The sequence below is a fragment of the Rissa tridactyla genome, chromosome 2 (genome assembly GCF_028500815.1).
Source record: "Rissa tridactyla isolate bRisTri1 chromosome 2, bRisTri1.patW.cur.20221130, whole genome shotgun sequence".
NCBI classification, from domain to species: Eukaryota; Metazoa; Chordata; class Aves; order Charadriiformes; family Laridae; genus Rissa; species Rissa tridactyla.
Window position 1 is genome coordinate 144,564,301 of NC_071467.1, and position 14,108 is coordinate 144,578,408.

General features: G+C 45.6%; 1 protein-coding gene across 2 annotated transcripts in view; it reads right to left on the reverse strand.

The window, feature by feature from the left end:
* The window catches only part of FAM171A1 (family with sequence similarity 171 member A1), a 94,924-nt gene extending 81,294 nt beyond the window's left edge, over positions 1 to 13,630 (reverse strand). For both annotated transcript variants that reach the window (XM_054191655.1, XM_054191654.1), the window contains exon 1: positions 13,170 to 13,630. In XM_054191655.1, coding sequence (XP_054047630.1) covers positions 13,170 to 13,263 — 94 coding nt within the window. In that variant the 5' untranslated portion in view covers positions 13,264 to 13,630. The remainder of the gene's footprint in view (positions 1 to 13,169) is intronic.
* Positions 13,631 to 14,108: the final 478 nt, after the last annotated feature.

A 14,108-nucleotide genomic window follows, 5' to 3' on the forward strand; every position in this document is an offset into this window, starting at 1 on the left:
CAATCGCTGTAAGTTGTTCAAAGTACAGAATATCATGCCATGAATGCATAACTGAAAATGGTGGAAAATGCATTACAGTTTTACTACTGTGAGGTAAGCTTTGATTCATACCATATGGCTTTACAAGACAAGCATGCGTGCACATCTGCACATGTGTGCACAAATGCTGAGGTCTCCAACCCCCAACTGTATCCATCCCAGTTTTCTAGCAGAAGTCAGAAGACAGGAGGATTCCAGTGAACACTAAATTCATAGTTTTTCAGAGCCATTCAGGAAAGCTAAACACAGCGACTCACTATTTTTGCCTCAGGAACGTGGTAATCAACACAAACTGAGATAAATTAAGGTGTGAAGATAATACCTAGTTACGTTTGCATTTGTTCTCTTTACAAGGCTTAAATAAACCCCTAAAACCTAACAAAACCAATCATACTACTATCTGAATAATTCATGACAAGGAAAGGGATCAATGGACTTATTGTTCTTTTCTTCTCCCCTATTCTGTTTAGTGTGGTATAAAACATACAATATTTGTATTTCCCAATAAGACAAAGAGATCCACTGAATGCAATACATGGCTACCTCATAAAATCATGGGTCACCAGTCTGGGTTTAAAATAATAAAAAAAGCTAAACCAAGCATTAGACCACACAAAACATTATTTACAAGTTCAATTAGTTATCAGAAACCTTCTCCAAAATCAACATTCATCTGCGTTTCTTCACTTTTGAATTAAAATAATTGCTTCCTATGGTATTTCCTGCATTGGAACTACAGACAAGTACTGATTTTTTAACAGCACCTTGGATTTGAAGTGTTTTATCCTCCTGCTGCTTAAGAACATGAAATGAGATTTCTGATGTTACTAGCAACATCAAGCTTGCTAGTACGTTTGAAATACTGATTTGTTTACATGACTACTTTTGAAAATGTAGGTTGTCTTCTGGTAGACTGAAACAAAGTTAAAAATCAAGCTCATCTCAATAGGGAAGGGAAGGTGAGGGAAAGAGAAAAAGGGGAAAAGGAAGAAGCTTCTTAGTAACTTGTAGCTGCAACCCATTCAAACTTCATTTCCTGTATAGGAACTTTAACATGCCATTCCGTCATCTTTATGCCTTTTTTTTTTTTTCCCCTTTTTTCCCCCCTCTCCTTCCTTTCATTACATATATATTAATAATACATATATATTATAATCCATGTATATATATCTTTTCAGAAACCAAGCCTGCCATCCATTTTGGGGACAAGTGGCTTTGTACCTACTTCCAAAACAATATCGGGTCAGGGCTGTCTGCCTTCCTCGAAGGCGGAAAGCCAGCCTAGGCTGCTGATGCCCCACCGTGCATCCCACTACCAGGCAGCTTTCTGGCTTCACATTTCACACTCATACAAGTGTGACACTGAAATCATGGCATGGCAAGAAAAGGGCAAATCTGAAATCTAAATCTAAATCTGAAAAATATTCCACAAGGGTCCAAGAAGAAACTGTCATCACCAAGTATCAGTAAACTTGTTAAAAGCTCCCTAATCATTGAAGTAAAAATGGCATGAATTAAGACCTGATTGTTGTGTGGTCTTGGTTTACTTCCCAGCCCTGACCTTGCCAACTGTGCCATCTTGGTCACCGCACTTTCTCTTTAGTCCTGACCTTACCTTCTGCACAGTAGAAGTATCTTCATCCTGCAACTAGAGAGTAAGCCACGAGTGTTTCTTCTCCAAGGGAGACACACCATTTTATTAATGCTAACTTTTATTACACATTCAAGATGCTATAAGAATAACTTAGAGATGCAACTCAGCAAGAGAAAGAGTGATTCCTTTTGGCAAACAAATGCATCTTATTCAAAGCCTTTGGGCCGTTAAAGGCTTTTCTGAATTTTAACAAGATTTGGAGTAATGAAGGCTGCACTTTACTACCTCCACAAAGACACACCAGAAAGTAAGCAATGATCAGCCCTGCAACCCAATACTGTCAGATACTATTTGTTTATAGCCAGCCCCCAGATGTACTGAAGCTCTTTCATGATGGACTACTTAAGAGTATATCCTTACCAGCTGTTACTCTGTATAGCAGTAGACAGAATGGCATAAAATAACAGTGAGGCAATGAAATTTCTGCACCACATCAGCATCACGGTCAGGAAACATGTCTGTGCATTTGCTCTTCCTCCAATTCAATATATACCTTTCTGGATATGCTAAAATCACCACAGTGCTGTAAGGCACATGCACGCAGATTAAATAATACCTGGCTGAAGAAACACCTGAGAGACTTTGGCCATAAGAATTTGAGCTTTAGTATCTTTCACCATGCAAACAGACTAGGGATAAGGGAAGATGACACTTAATCATTCCGAGCAGCTAACTGATGCAAGACTTGCTACTTGGACGCATCAGATATTAAAAAGCATCCTTGTTTCGGTGCAATCATCCACTGGAAACAAAGATTCTCTACTGCTGTGAAGGGCTCTACAGGGCTACCACTTATTTATAAGAGTTTTATCTTGAGAGCTTATATACACTCTTTTTTAATTTTTCTTCACCACAAAAGAATTTATGAAAGTATGGAGTATTCACTTAAAAGCATGCATTAACTTGCACATGGGAATAACCATTACCTTTCTAGGACACCACCACGAAAACTGCTCAACTGTGTGTTACCTAGCCCCTCACCCCTCAAAACACAAGGATTTTTTCTGTGCAGAAAGTTAGCTTGTGACGTGACACTGCTTCGATCCCCCTTCTAATGACAACATCTGCTGAGAGGGCTCACTCAGCTCTTTCAGCAGCAATAGTAAACCATGCTTAAAAAAAAAAAAAAAAAAAAGAGACTGTTACTGAAAGATTAACTACCTACTCACAGGTAAAATTACTAATTAAAACAAGATCTCCAGCAAGATTTTGAACATAGCTAAAGAGTGCCAAGTGGTTTTCACTGAGGTAAAGCTTCACAGAGCAGATAGCTATTCATATCTGATCTAAAGAAGGAAGTCCTTATCTAATCAAATGTCTGGAAAAATGACTAGTTTTCAACATGAATTTTAGTACAGCAGGTTCTCTTCCTTCAACAACTGATTTTTTTTAAAATACTTTTACTAGTTTAATATTCCAAAGCCTGCTGCATTTATAACTCAATTGCTTGCAGCAATAAGACAACTTGAAATTCATCCCATTAGAAGCTCTTGCTCCTACTGCTTCAGGCTGCTTGAAGCAAGTGTATTTTTAATTTTCAGGTAGACTGCTAACAACAATATTTACATCAAGTAAGTTTAATGCAACAGTTCCCTCTAAAAAGTTTTAACTAGCAGTATACTAAAGAATGAAATAACTATCCTGTAAGAACAAAGGAAATTTTAGCTTTTTAAGAAAACGAGCTTCTTCATATTAAAGTTTTAATAGTAAGGGAAAAAGTAACAGTCCTCCCACACAGGCACCCTGCAAAACAATGAAAAAACAGCTCTCATTTCAAACATCTGTGTTCCTGGCTCCTGTAAATCATACATCATGAACCTAGAGACTGGCTCAAAGTTAAGTTATTTGCCAGGACCTCAACTGCAGCACCACACGCTGAAATAAGCTGAGTTGCAAGAATACCCTGGGTACCAGCAGTAAAGCTAAAAGAGCAAGTATATTGCTGTGCTTCACTGTGTCTGTCAACATTATTACCACAAGTAGCTTTTTAAACTACTGTAATATTTGTCCAGGTCAGCATGCTACTCAGCAGGTTTCAGAACTTGCCAGGAGCACAATTCAGAGGGAAGCAGAGGGAGCAACTGTTGCTCCCATCTTGAGCTGATGCCACCCATTCTGCAAACACAATGCGGCGCCTGGACAAGTTTATCACCCTGCTGCCCAGCGGCGTGTTCCCGTCCTCGTCCGCCTCACCCCCCGCAGAACATCAGTCCTCTCCAGAGCTCCTGGACCCATTTATTTCCCTAGCAATGCTTGCCCGACTCAAACAGAAATAAGAAACAGCCATGAACACTCCCTAGCAGGCTTTCCTGCCAGTCTGCAGCAAAAGCACTCCAAGCCTTTCAAGATACGAGAGGGCCAACACAGGGACAGAAGGAGGAAGGGTAGGATAAGGAGCGAAAACTTCTTATCTCTCAGCAGACAGCCTAATCTAGGAGACATCAATGTAGAAGTGCAGTAACTAAGGAAAGCAAGGCAATTATCTGGAGGGAAGTGGGAATCGCTCTGGCTGACAGACAGTTCAGAGAGGAGTGACCAGACACTATCAGATGTCATGTGGTAATTATGCTAAATAGTACATTCACAGCTAGCCGACAAAAGTTACTCTACCAGAATGCTATGCTAAGTGCCCAGTACTGCCCTCCACTTTTCTTCAGCATTTAAACCAGCCAAAGCGCATCATTTCCTCTGGAGCCATTTGGGACACCCAAAGAGCAGAGGAAAGACAACTCAAGTACTAATCCGCCCATGATCCTACAACTGGGAGAGACACTCATAAGCAGTACATCTCACAGTTCACTTGAGCTGAAACTGCGCATGAAGGTCTGTTTAAACTACCATGCAGGGTACAAACTGGAGTATCTGTGACAAAAACCTGTCCTGATCGAGACAGAGACAGCCACAGCTGAAAGCGTCTCAAATTGTCCGCCAGTACCTAGGTCCAGGTCTGCCAGTATTCACTGCTCTAATGCAGTTTTTCCATTTACTGTAGGCAAATTAGTTTTCAAGAAATTCTTTATGCTTTTTCTTTGAGCAATGGGATGGTATCACATTTTTCAGACAACAGCTGTCTCCTTTGAGCAGTAACTTCTACAACAGTTAACTTGCTAGATGTTGTGTCCTACATCTTATATTGTAGTTCTACAAACAATTTAATCCTGCATCAACAGGCACTGCTGCTGTGAAGCCCCTGCTTTCCCTTATCGGCTCCTCTCCACCCTTTCCTCTGCACCAGCAACAGCATTTGTGTAATTCCCAATGAATCCAACTGGGGAAGTGATCCAGGTGAACACTGAACTGGTGCACACAGGAGTTTTCAGTTGGATAACTTCCTTGATCTGGTTTACCACATTGCTACACAAACACCAGTAAGAGAAAACAAAGGTGAGAGTAACAATGCAGCTTAATCCAAAATAAATCAACTCTTGGGAATACAAAGCTAATTAAAAACATGGAAAAAAAACCATGCAGACAAGCCCAAACAACTCTGCAAGCCTCCTAACTTGTTTCCAAACTTTTCTTTTTATTTATTTACTTTTGGGAGTGAGACACTTAGGCTCATAAGCATAATGCTACAAAGACAAATGGTTTAGAAATGTAAATAGACAATAACTCTTAGTTTGAGTCTCGATAAATGCAAGATAACCCACCAGCCAGGTAATCCAAGAGTGTGTGTTCCTTCACATAGTATATATTGTACATGGTATATATTCAGTAGCTCTAAGGCCGAGACAGAGGGCAACAACTGCACTGATGACAATTCCAGTTACATTATTTAAGGGAGGATTCATCTGACTAAATGGCAGTACAAACAGCGTTGTCTAGGCTGCCATGCTCGTCAGTGGAGATCCACACAGCACGATTCATCTGACCAAAAGTGCTTACTCCAGGTGACGGGAATGGCACTCAGCTCCACCAGCTGAAAAGATTAGATCTTAATGTCTGTAAAAGGACCATGCACAACTAGCTAAGATCTAGACACCTGCAGACTGCAGACATTTGCGTCAGGCAAGATGCCTCCTACCCTGGGTGACAACTGCATATCCCTTGCATTCTTACATCTTACATTCACATATCAAGCACAAACTGAGAGCTGAGATGTTTGGATCTTAATCTTTCACTTTGCACAACTGTTCACAGTATGGCAGAGCACGAGGGGGCTGGACAAAACTGTCGATACATTAATTTCCAGCCAGCAGCAGTCCAGATACAGGATTTAGCTTAATTTGTTTTTGCTTTATTATCAAGCAAGTCTCACAACATCATTTGAGAAATACTTGTTGCTGTATCAGTATACGCCCTTACTTATAAAGGATGAAAGACACTGTTTTTTCCAGTGATGACAATCACAAAGGTGGGATGAAACAAGAGGGGGCTCCCAAGACTGATATCGCCTGTGTTACTTACTGCACGAAGAAGGCGGCCTCTCTGGTTTTTTGTTTGTTTGTTTTTAACAAAGGAGGAGGACCTTATGCCTCTACCTCTTACTTATCTCAGCATTCACTGACTGTCAAGGAAAGCTCCCCTTTACTGTTAAGCATTGCTATTCCATCACTCACACCTACCACACAGTAGTGTGGTTCTCAGCACTTCTGCAGCTAGAACTTGGGAAAACTGGAAGCATTTTACACCTTATTGGATTCAGCTCCTTTGCTGCCCTCAAGCCAAAAGGATGCTGCTACTTCCTTCCCCTTGGCTTCCCCTTGCACCCCGCTTCCTCCCTGCTAACTGCAGTTGCTGCCGTGTCTCCTCGAAGCCTGGTTCACGCAGGGCAGAGAGGCTGAGGATGGCCCCTACAAGGGTCACCCCAAATCCAGCAAGGCTTATGTGGGGTCCCCTCTACTGTTACGTGCTCTTGCCTTCCCCATCTGAAAACCAACCATTCCAGCAGCATAACAAGGTTTTCCACAGTGCAGGTTCCTACTCACAGTGACAGGGAGGCTTCACCTCCTGGTGCAGGAGGTGTACAGATAATGGATAAAGACAGGATTTCACTCCCTAGCATGTCTCCATGGAACGGCACAGGCAGTGACAGCTCGCAGAACTGCAAAAGCTAAGAGCAGGAACAATTAAAAAGATAGCTTCGGTGCTGGATTTCCAGGGACTTTTATGCCCTGCCTGCAGAGACAGTTTCTATTCAAAACATTCTTTATATCCACAGCAGTTCTGTTTAAATATACCCAAATCCCCCAAGCAGCTAGTGACGGAGCCAAATGTACAGACTATACTGTACATAAATGCTTTTTTTCCTTCAGACCGTCTCCAGATCTGTTGCTCTTTAAGCTAGCAAAAAAGAGGCATGTGTATACCTGAACCAGAACACTGGCATTTTACATGAAATAAAAATGTTGCTCTATGTTGAAATATACTTAAATATTACTTTCAAGGGCTCAGACTCGCCATTATGTCAAATATGATTGTGTCTTAATATTTTAAAGATTCAATGCATTTATTAAAGGCAACAAGAAATTACAGTATGTTCACATTCTTACGGCTCTGTATTAACAAATGTATACATATCTTTCTGGTTTCAAATAAAACTAAAGATGGTGTTTGTAAAAAGCATACGTGTAATGCTTATTACCCATGCACAACAAGCCAGATATTACATTAACTGAAAACTTAATGTAAACCAGCTTACAGGAAAATGTTTCTGTAATTCCTGAAGGGAAGGAAAAAAAAAAAAAAAAAGAAAAAAGCACTCTGGTATTTCCCAAACAAAGTGTTTTAGTGTATGTTATTAGCACATACTATATTTATTATAATTAAACTTATTTGTTCTAGTAAATACAACCCTTTACACAGGCTTCTTGCCTCCCTTACTTGTGCTTCCTGACAGGTAAAACCACTGAGACCTGTGGGAGAGGCAGAATACCAACACTGCAGTTCTCTCAGAAGCTACCTTTCTTCATATCTAAAGGCAGAACTGATATACACTGGAGCAAAGGGAAATTAATCCTACAAAAAATGCAGCTTGCATAAGGTGATCAGCGTATAAGGTAACAGACATACTGAAAGTGCACGCCCTGATTTCAAGTTTCAGATATTTTGGAGAGATTATTTAGTTTGCCTTTGGCTGACTGGAAAAATAGCTATCCCCCTAAATTTTAAGCTCCAGGTACATGATGCAATTGTATTGATCAAACGTACTAGAAAAGAAGCGTTATGCCTAACCATGCTGCTATCCAACAGCCAAACTTCAAGCAGGGTTGTTAAGAAATGCCATTAAAGCTTAAACTACCAAGCTAGCAGGTACTGCGCATACCTATGCTGGTACAACCTATACATCAAGTTTCCTTGACACACATTTTCCTCTCCGTTTTCTTCACACACCAAGACCGTGGCTAGTCATTGTCCACAGAAAGCACAAGTGAAAAACTGATTTGAAGCTTGTACTAACAAAAGGCAGTGACATTTCTGCTCCTCCATGAACCAAAACCATTGGAGATTTCTGAAGTTTTCCAACAAACCTAAAAGTACAGTCCTCCTTCCTCCCCAGCATGCAAATACATGTACCCAGGCTTCTGTTAAATTAACAAGCATATGGTAAAACTGCATTTCATTGCTACCAGAAACCTCTCCTGTAGAGAGGGGACTGCTATTTGAAACCATTCACTTGGCCAGAAGTTGGCACAGAAAGCAGCCGTCCCTAAAAATTTCATGAACCAGGTTCTAGTCTCAAGCAGTGAGAGGTGTCAGTGTGAGGTTTAAAGAAAAAAAAAAAAAAAAAAAGAGAGACAAAAGAGAGGGGGGAGGGAGAAGGTCGTTTTAACCTTTGTGTTAGGTAACACACGGCAATCAACACTGTCTCAAGACAGAACCGGACAAATGACCACAAGGAAAGACAGCATGTGAATTTGCTGTCACTTGACAAGTGCGCACACATATCATTTAAGGTAAGTTGAATCACTTACTGCAAGGTATCACAAGCAAAAAGGCAAATGCAAATGTTTAGCAGAAAAAGACCGCTGTTTTAAACCCTCAGCTCACCTAGATAACTTGTTTGTCTGCCTGAGAGAAATCTGTTACTAGGTATTTACAGGCATTAGTAGTTCAAGGTAAACATGAAAGAAAAAGAAATCTAGTGCTTACCTGGATCTGATAACCGATAAAACCAACAAATACCTCATCCTCATTAAGATTTTACAATACCATCTAGTACTAAGTAAACAACTTGCTCCTCCACTAAAACAAAACAACATCTTTTGTATTGCTTTAGAGCAATTTAGCTTCTACTCTTATGAGTACATTTGTGGTCTCAATGAAATAAAAGTTTGCATTTGAAGGTCTTTAGTAATTTGCAGCTGGCTGAGAAGAGACAGTATGGCAGCACAAGATGAGAGAAAGACTTTATTTCTGCATCATCTAAACTTTATCATCATGGCTAAAACTGCAAGCTTGGGATAACTAGCTTTAAAAAAAAAAAGCCAAGAACTTGAGGGTCTCCTCACAGCTGTTACTGTGCTGTCCAGAAAGGAAGCCTTTACAAAATGTCCAGCTGAAATGGTTGTGAAATGAGGTTTCACAACATCAAGTAATGTAATAGCTGTTCGCAGGCAGGCAATTCCAAACAGCAGCACTCAAGCATCAACCCTCCTGTCCTCCATGCGCACAGAGGGAGAAGATACCACGGATTCTGATTAAGCAGCAACAGCTGAACTTCTCTTCACCATCACACTAGGGAAAAAATATCTGTCTGATCTCATTCTGGGATTACAAAGGTGGGATATCCTGAGTAGATTCACCTACTAATAGACTAATCCTTGAACTGGGTACCATTTATTACTCATATTATTTTATTATTCATAACTTCTTCGCTTTGAACTAATGAAACATGGAGACCAACTAAAACCCATACCCACTGTAGCAGACAAAAGTCATACTGGACTTCTGCAATACAACACAATATTCTAGGATTTCTCTTAAAAAGAGCCTCCCTAGCACCTATGAATGAGTCACCCTCATCATCTACTGTGAAGCGAAATTTACAGGCGACAATGAAATTTACCCCCTTCTCAAATTACACCGATTTTGCTTACATTCTCCCTGGGCTAGCGTTACCTCTTCACATAACTCTTAAATTCCTCTTTGCCAAGGCTCCCTAACTTTAAGGGATCCGTCCACATGAAGGAAACTCATTGTGTATTTTGTCTCATCAGACAAATCATCAATTCCCAACAGGAATGCAGCTTAAGGGGTAGCTTGGTTTTTTTGTTTTAATTAAAGTTTTTACACGTTCATTTCAGCATTCAAACCGATTTAAGTTCTGGAATACCTGATAGAACAATTAAAAAAAAAAACAAAACACAAACAAACCACCAAAAAATCTCAAAACCCTAATTTAGTCCTCATCCAAAACAACTGTCAGGTTTTAAGTTGAAGAGAAGTTGAAGAGCCTTACCAGTTCTAAAGTGTACCTTCATGCACTTCTAACAACTTCACTGCTACAGCTCTAAGCGTCAACACTGACAAAAACAAACAACTCATCCTTTTGGATTTTACCATATTAAAGAAAACAAGTTAACTGAAACTTAGAGGGTACCTCTGTGACCTTCAGAGGCCCCAACAGATCTGCATAATGAATCAAGTAATGTAACAGAGTGCCAAAGTCATCCAATTTTCTAAATAGTGTGCTAAATGGAGAGCTTAATTACCAGCACCGTATTCAGAACTTACGTAATCAGTCTGGCCGAGCAGAATTTGAAGCCGGGACTGTCTGAACACACGGCTGAGAGCAGCAGAAGAGAGAAACGCTCAATGCAAAGCATCGTTCCTCATCCCTTCCTTAACCAGAACACTGACTACAAATCCCAGCTTCAAACAGCTCCAAATCCAAGAACTATTTGGACCAAGGCATGGAACATCTTAACTGAGTCTCATCTAATCTGTCCCACCACAAGGAGGGCTCTCTGCCCTAGTCTCTTGTAACCTGTCCAATAATAAATAGTGCAGCTGAAGCAATTACTCCCTGATGGCATCCTCCAGCTTTCTCACCAGTTGCCCGGATTTTCACTAGTCTCTTCCCAGGCACAAGGGGAAAGTCAGTCATCTGCAAACATCCCATAACTTCGGCAATGGTCCTTCACCTGTAGCTACAACTATCACCATGGTGCTAAAAGGGCAGGAGGGAAAAACAGTTGGTTTAGGTTTTACAACCTTTTAGGCACTTACTGTGCTCAGTATACAAACCAGGAACGTGCCTGGTACTAAAACTCTTTTCCCCAGAAGATATGACACCTGATGATTAGGAACTTATTCAAGGCTACAAACTGGCATCGCAAATACTTTCAAAAAAAGACTTGTGGCAAGTAGCTGGTAACTAGTCAGCAGAATACGCTTCTATACGAGATTAGCTCTACATATCCACTTACCAATGTACATGCTCAAAGAGTAAAGACTGGGCTCGTAATTAGACTTTAGAAAATGATGTTATCCATGAAAACTCAGATGTTCTTACACGGAAGATAAAATTAGACCATTCCATTTAGATAGAAATGTTCTCTACTCACTGACATAGCTGCTATTACTTAAATAATCAGCTATCGGGCTTGATGTGGATGTAGCAGCTATAGAGACAAGTCTTTTCACATACCATGAACTGAGCTTGACAATAGAAGATGAAACTGACAGGGCAACTAAAAGGCACTAATTTTGCCAATACCCCACCACTTGGATCACATATATGAAAGAGATTTTCCCTATGGTACAGAAATTAAAATAGATTTTGATATTACCTTGGTATCTGAAGTGCTAGCTTCAAGGGATTAACACAGTTCTGGTTTTTTGGCACGCTTATCGTAGAATCATAGAATGGTTTGGGTTGGAAGGAACCTTAAAGATCATCTAGTTCCAATGCCCCTGCCATGGGCGAGGACACCTCCCACTAGACCAGGCTGCTCAAAGTCCCATCCAACCTGAGTTTATCAATAAACTCAGTACAGTCCCAAGTTTACTGGCCTCTGAGCTACAGTTTAGTACTTCTTATTGCAGAACTGCTATTGTTTTGTCCTTAAAAAGGCAGAATCTGACATTACATTTGATGTCAGATTACCTAGCATGGTAGGTTTTGCTACAAGATGCCAATACCTTTTGAACGCTCCGTATGAGAACACAGGCCCACCTAGATCTTACTTAGCATACCACAAATACAACCACGAAGAGAGGCCAAAAAGGCTACTTTTAACGTTTTCCTTCTTGCAGCAAGCATCGCTTACTGATTCTTACTGACATGCAAGACAGGAAAGCTTAGAGGAAACAGGACATAGCACACTCTTTGCATGTCGTACTTCCACCCCACAGCAGTGGGAAGGACACTGCTGACCCACAGCCAGGTACTACCTCTCACCCCAGATGACACATGTAGCCGCTTGACAACACACGCCACGACGCTAACGCTGGCCACGGGGGAGGACACAACACCTCCTCACAGATTTCGTACCCTTTGAGAGACAAGTTTTTTGCTTCCTAACATAGCCACGATGCCGGCAGGAGCGATGCTGCCACAGGGTCCCTGTCAGAGCCTGGCGGGAAGAGGCCGATGGAACAGGGTACCCTCCTGCCACCAAACCCAAGGCCGAGGGCAAGCGGGGCACGGGGGGATCGTCTCCCCCGCCGCATTTCCACCCGGTGTGAGGCGGGAGGGCAGGTGCACCTCGCCGCCGAGGGGAGGCCTCGCAACGGCACCTGTGAGGATGAAGGAAGGGACCCCGGCCCGGCCCGGCCCAGGAGCTGCCCCAGGTGCCGGGGGCGCCGCCGCGGCCTCCCGGGGGGCTCGGGCACTGCCCCGCTGCGGCTTCTGCTCCCGCCCGGGTGAGGGCGGAGGGGGAGGGCGACCCAGCCCGCCCGGGGAAGTGTCTCCCCCCCGGCACCCGAGGGGCGCAGCGGCCGCCCGGCGCCGTGACAGGCCCCCGCCCGGCCGGCGGGCAGCCCACCGCTCCGAACAAAAGGCCTGGCCGAGGCCCGGAAACGTCCCGGGGCGGCGGGCCGAGCCGCGCCGCCAGCCCGGGGGGCGAACCCGCAGCCCCCCACGGCCGGGGGCAGGGCCTGCGGTGCCCCTCAGCCCGCCTCTCACCGCCGCGTCGGGCCCTGCAGCGGGAGAACCGGGGGAGAAGGACGCAATGCAACAGCTCTGGCGGCGCGGAGGGAGGCGGGGGTGGGGGGCTGCACAATGAGGCCGGCGGCAGCCCCTGCCCCTTCCGTTAACAAAAGCTCCCCAGCAGCAGGGCTCGCACCCGCCTCCGCCGCGGGGCTGTCTTCACCTCCCCAGGCCTGGGGGGGCTGCAGCGGGCGGCGCCCCGCAGCCGGCGGGCGGTGGGAGCCGAGAGAGGTCTCCCATCGCCGCCCTCCTCCAACAAACCCCCGTCCCGACCCCCCCAAGTTTGCCGCCGCTCGCACAATGCAGCCACCCCCCCCCGCCCCGCCGACCCGGGGGCCGCCGCACAAAGCGAGCCGGTCCCGCCGCCCTTCCCGCACCGACCTTGAGCCGCCTCGGGCGCCCCTAAGGTTTTGGTCACCGCCTTCCACACGTTGCAGCCCAGCAGGCAGAGGAGAAGCGCCGCCGACCTGCTCATTTCCACCCGCCGCCGCCAGCCGCCGCCAGGGAGGGAATCGCCGCCGGAGCCGCTGCCCGGAGGAGGAGGAGGAGAAAGAGCCGCATCAGGGGCTGGCCCGCTCCGCGCCTCCCTCCATGTTGCCGTGCGCTGCCCCTCCTGCTTTCTCCGCCTGCTGCATTGTCGTCCCGCCGCTGCGCCCCGGCCGCCGCGGCCCGCGCTGTCCCCCCGGGCGGGCGGCGGAAGGAGAGGCGGGAGCGCTCCGCGGCCCCGGATGCCTGTCTGGCTTTATTTTTTAATTTCCACTCCCCCGCTACATTTATTTTCCTTCCCCACTCTCCCGGCGGGGGCAGCCGGGCTCCGCCGCCCGCTCCTTAACCCTTGCCGGCAGCCCCTGCCCCGCGCGGCGGGCCCGGCGGGACAGCGCCCCCTGCCGGCCGCGCCCCGCCCCGCCCTCCCGCCCCGCCGCGGGGCGAGGGGCCGCGGCTGCTGGGCGAGCAGCGGGAGCTGCCGGGCGGCCTCGCCGAGCCTCGTCGCCCCATGAGACCGGCTGCCCGCCCGGGGGCAGCTCACCTTCTGCCCCACCCCCCCCCGCCAGGTGCTGCCGCGCTCACCTGCCGCGGGGGGCCGGGTCCCGCCCGGCCGCGCCCGCCGGCCGCTCGGTCTCTCCCTCAACGGCTCCAAAATGGCCTCCTCGGTGGTACTGTCCCCTCGCCGCCGCGGCGGCTCGCTCGCCTTCAGCCGCAGCCCAGCGGGAGGGACGAGGGGGAAGACGGACGTGGTGGCTTATAATGGCACGGCTGAGACGTGTCGAGTCACAGGGTCCCCCCGCGGCCCAGCCGCCGCTGCTGCGCTCGGCCCCCCGG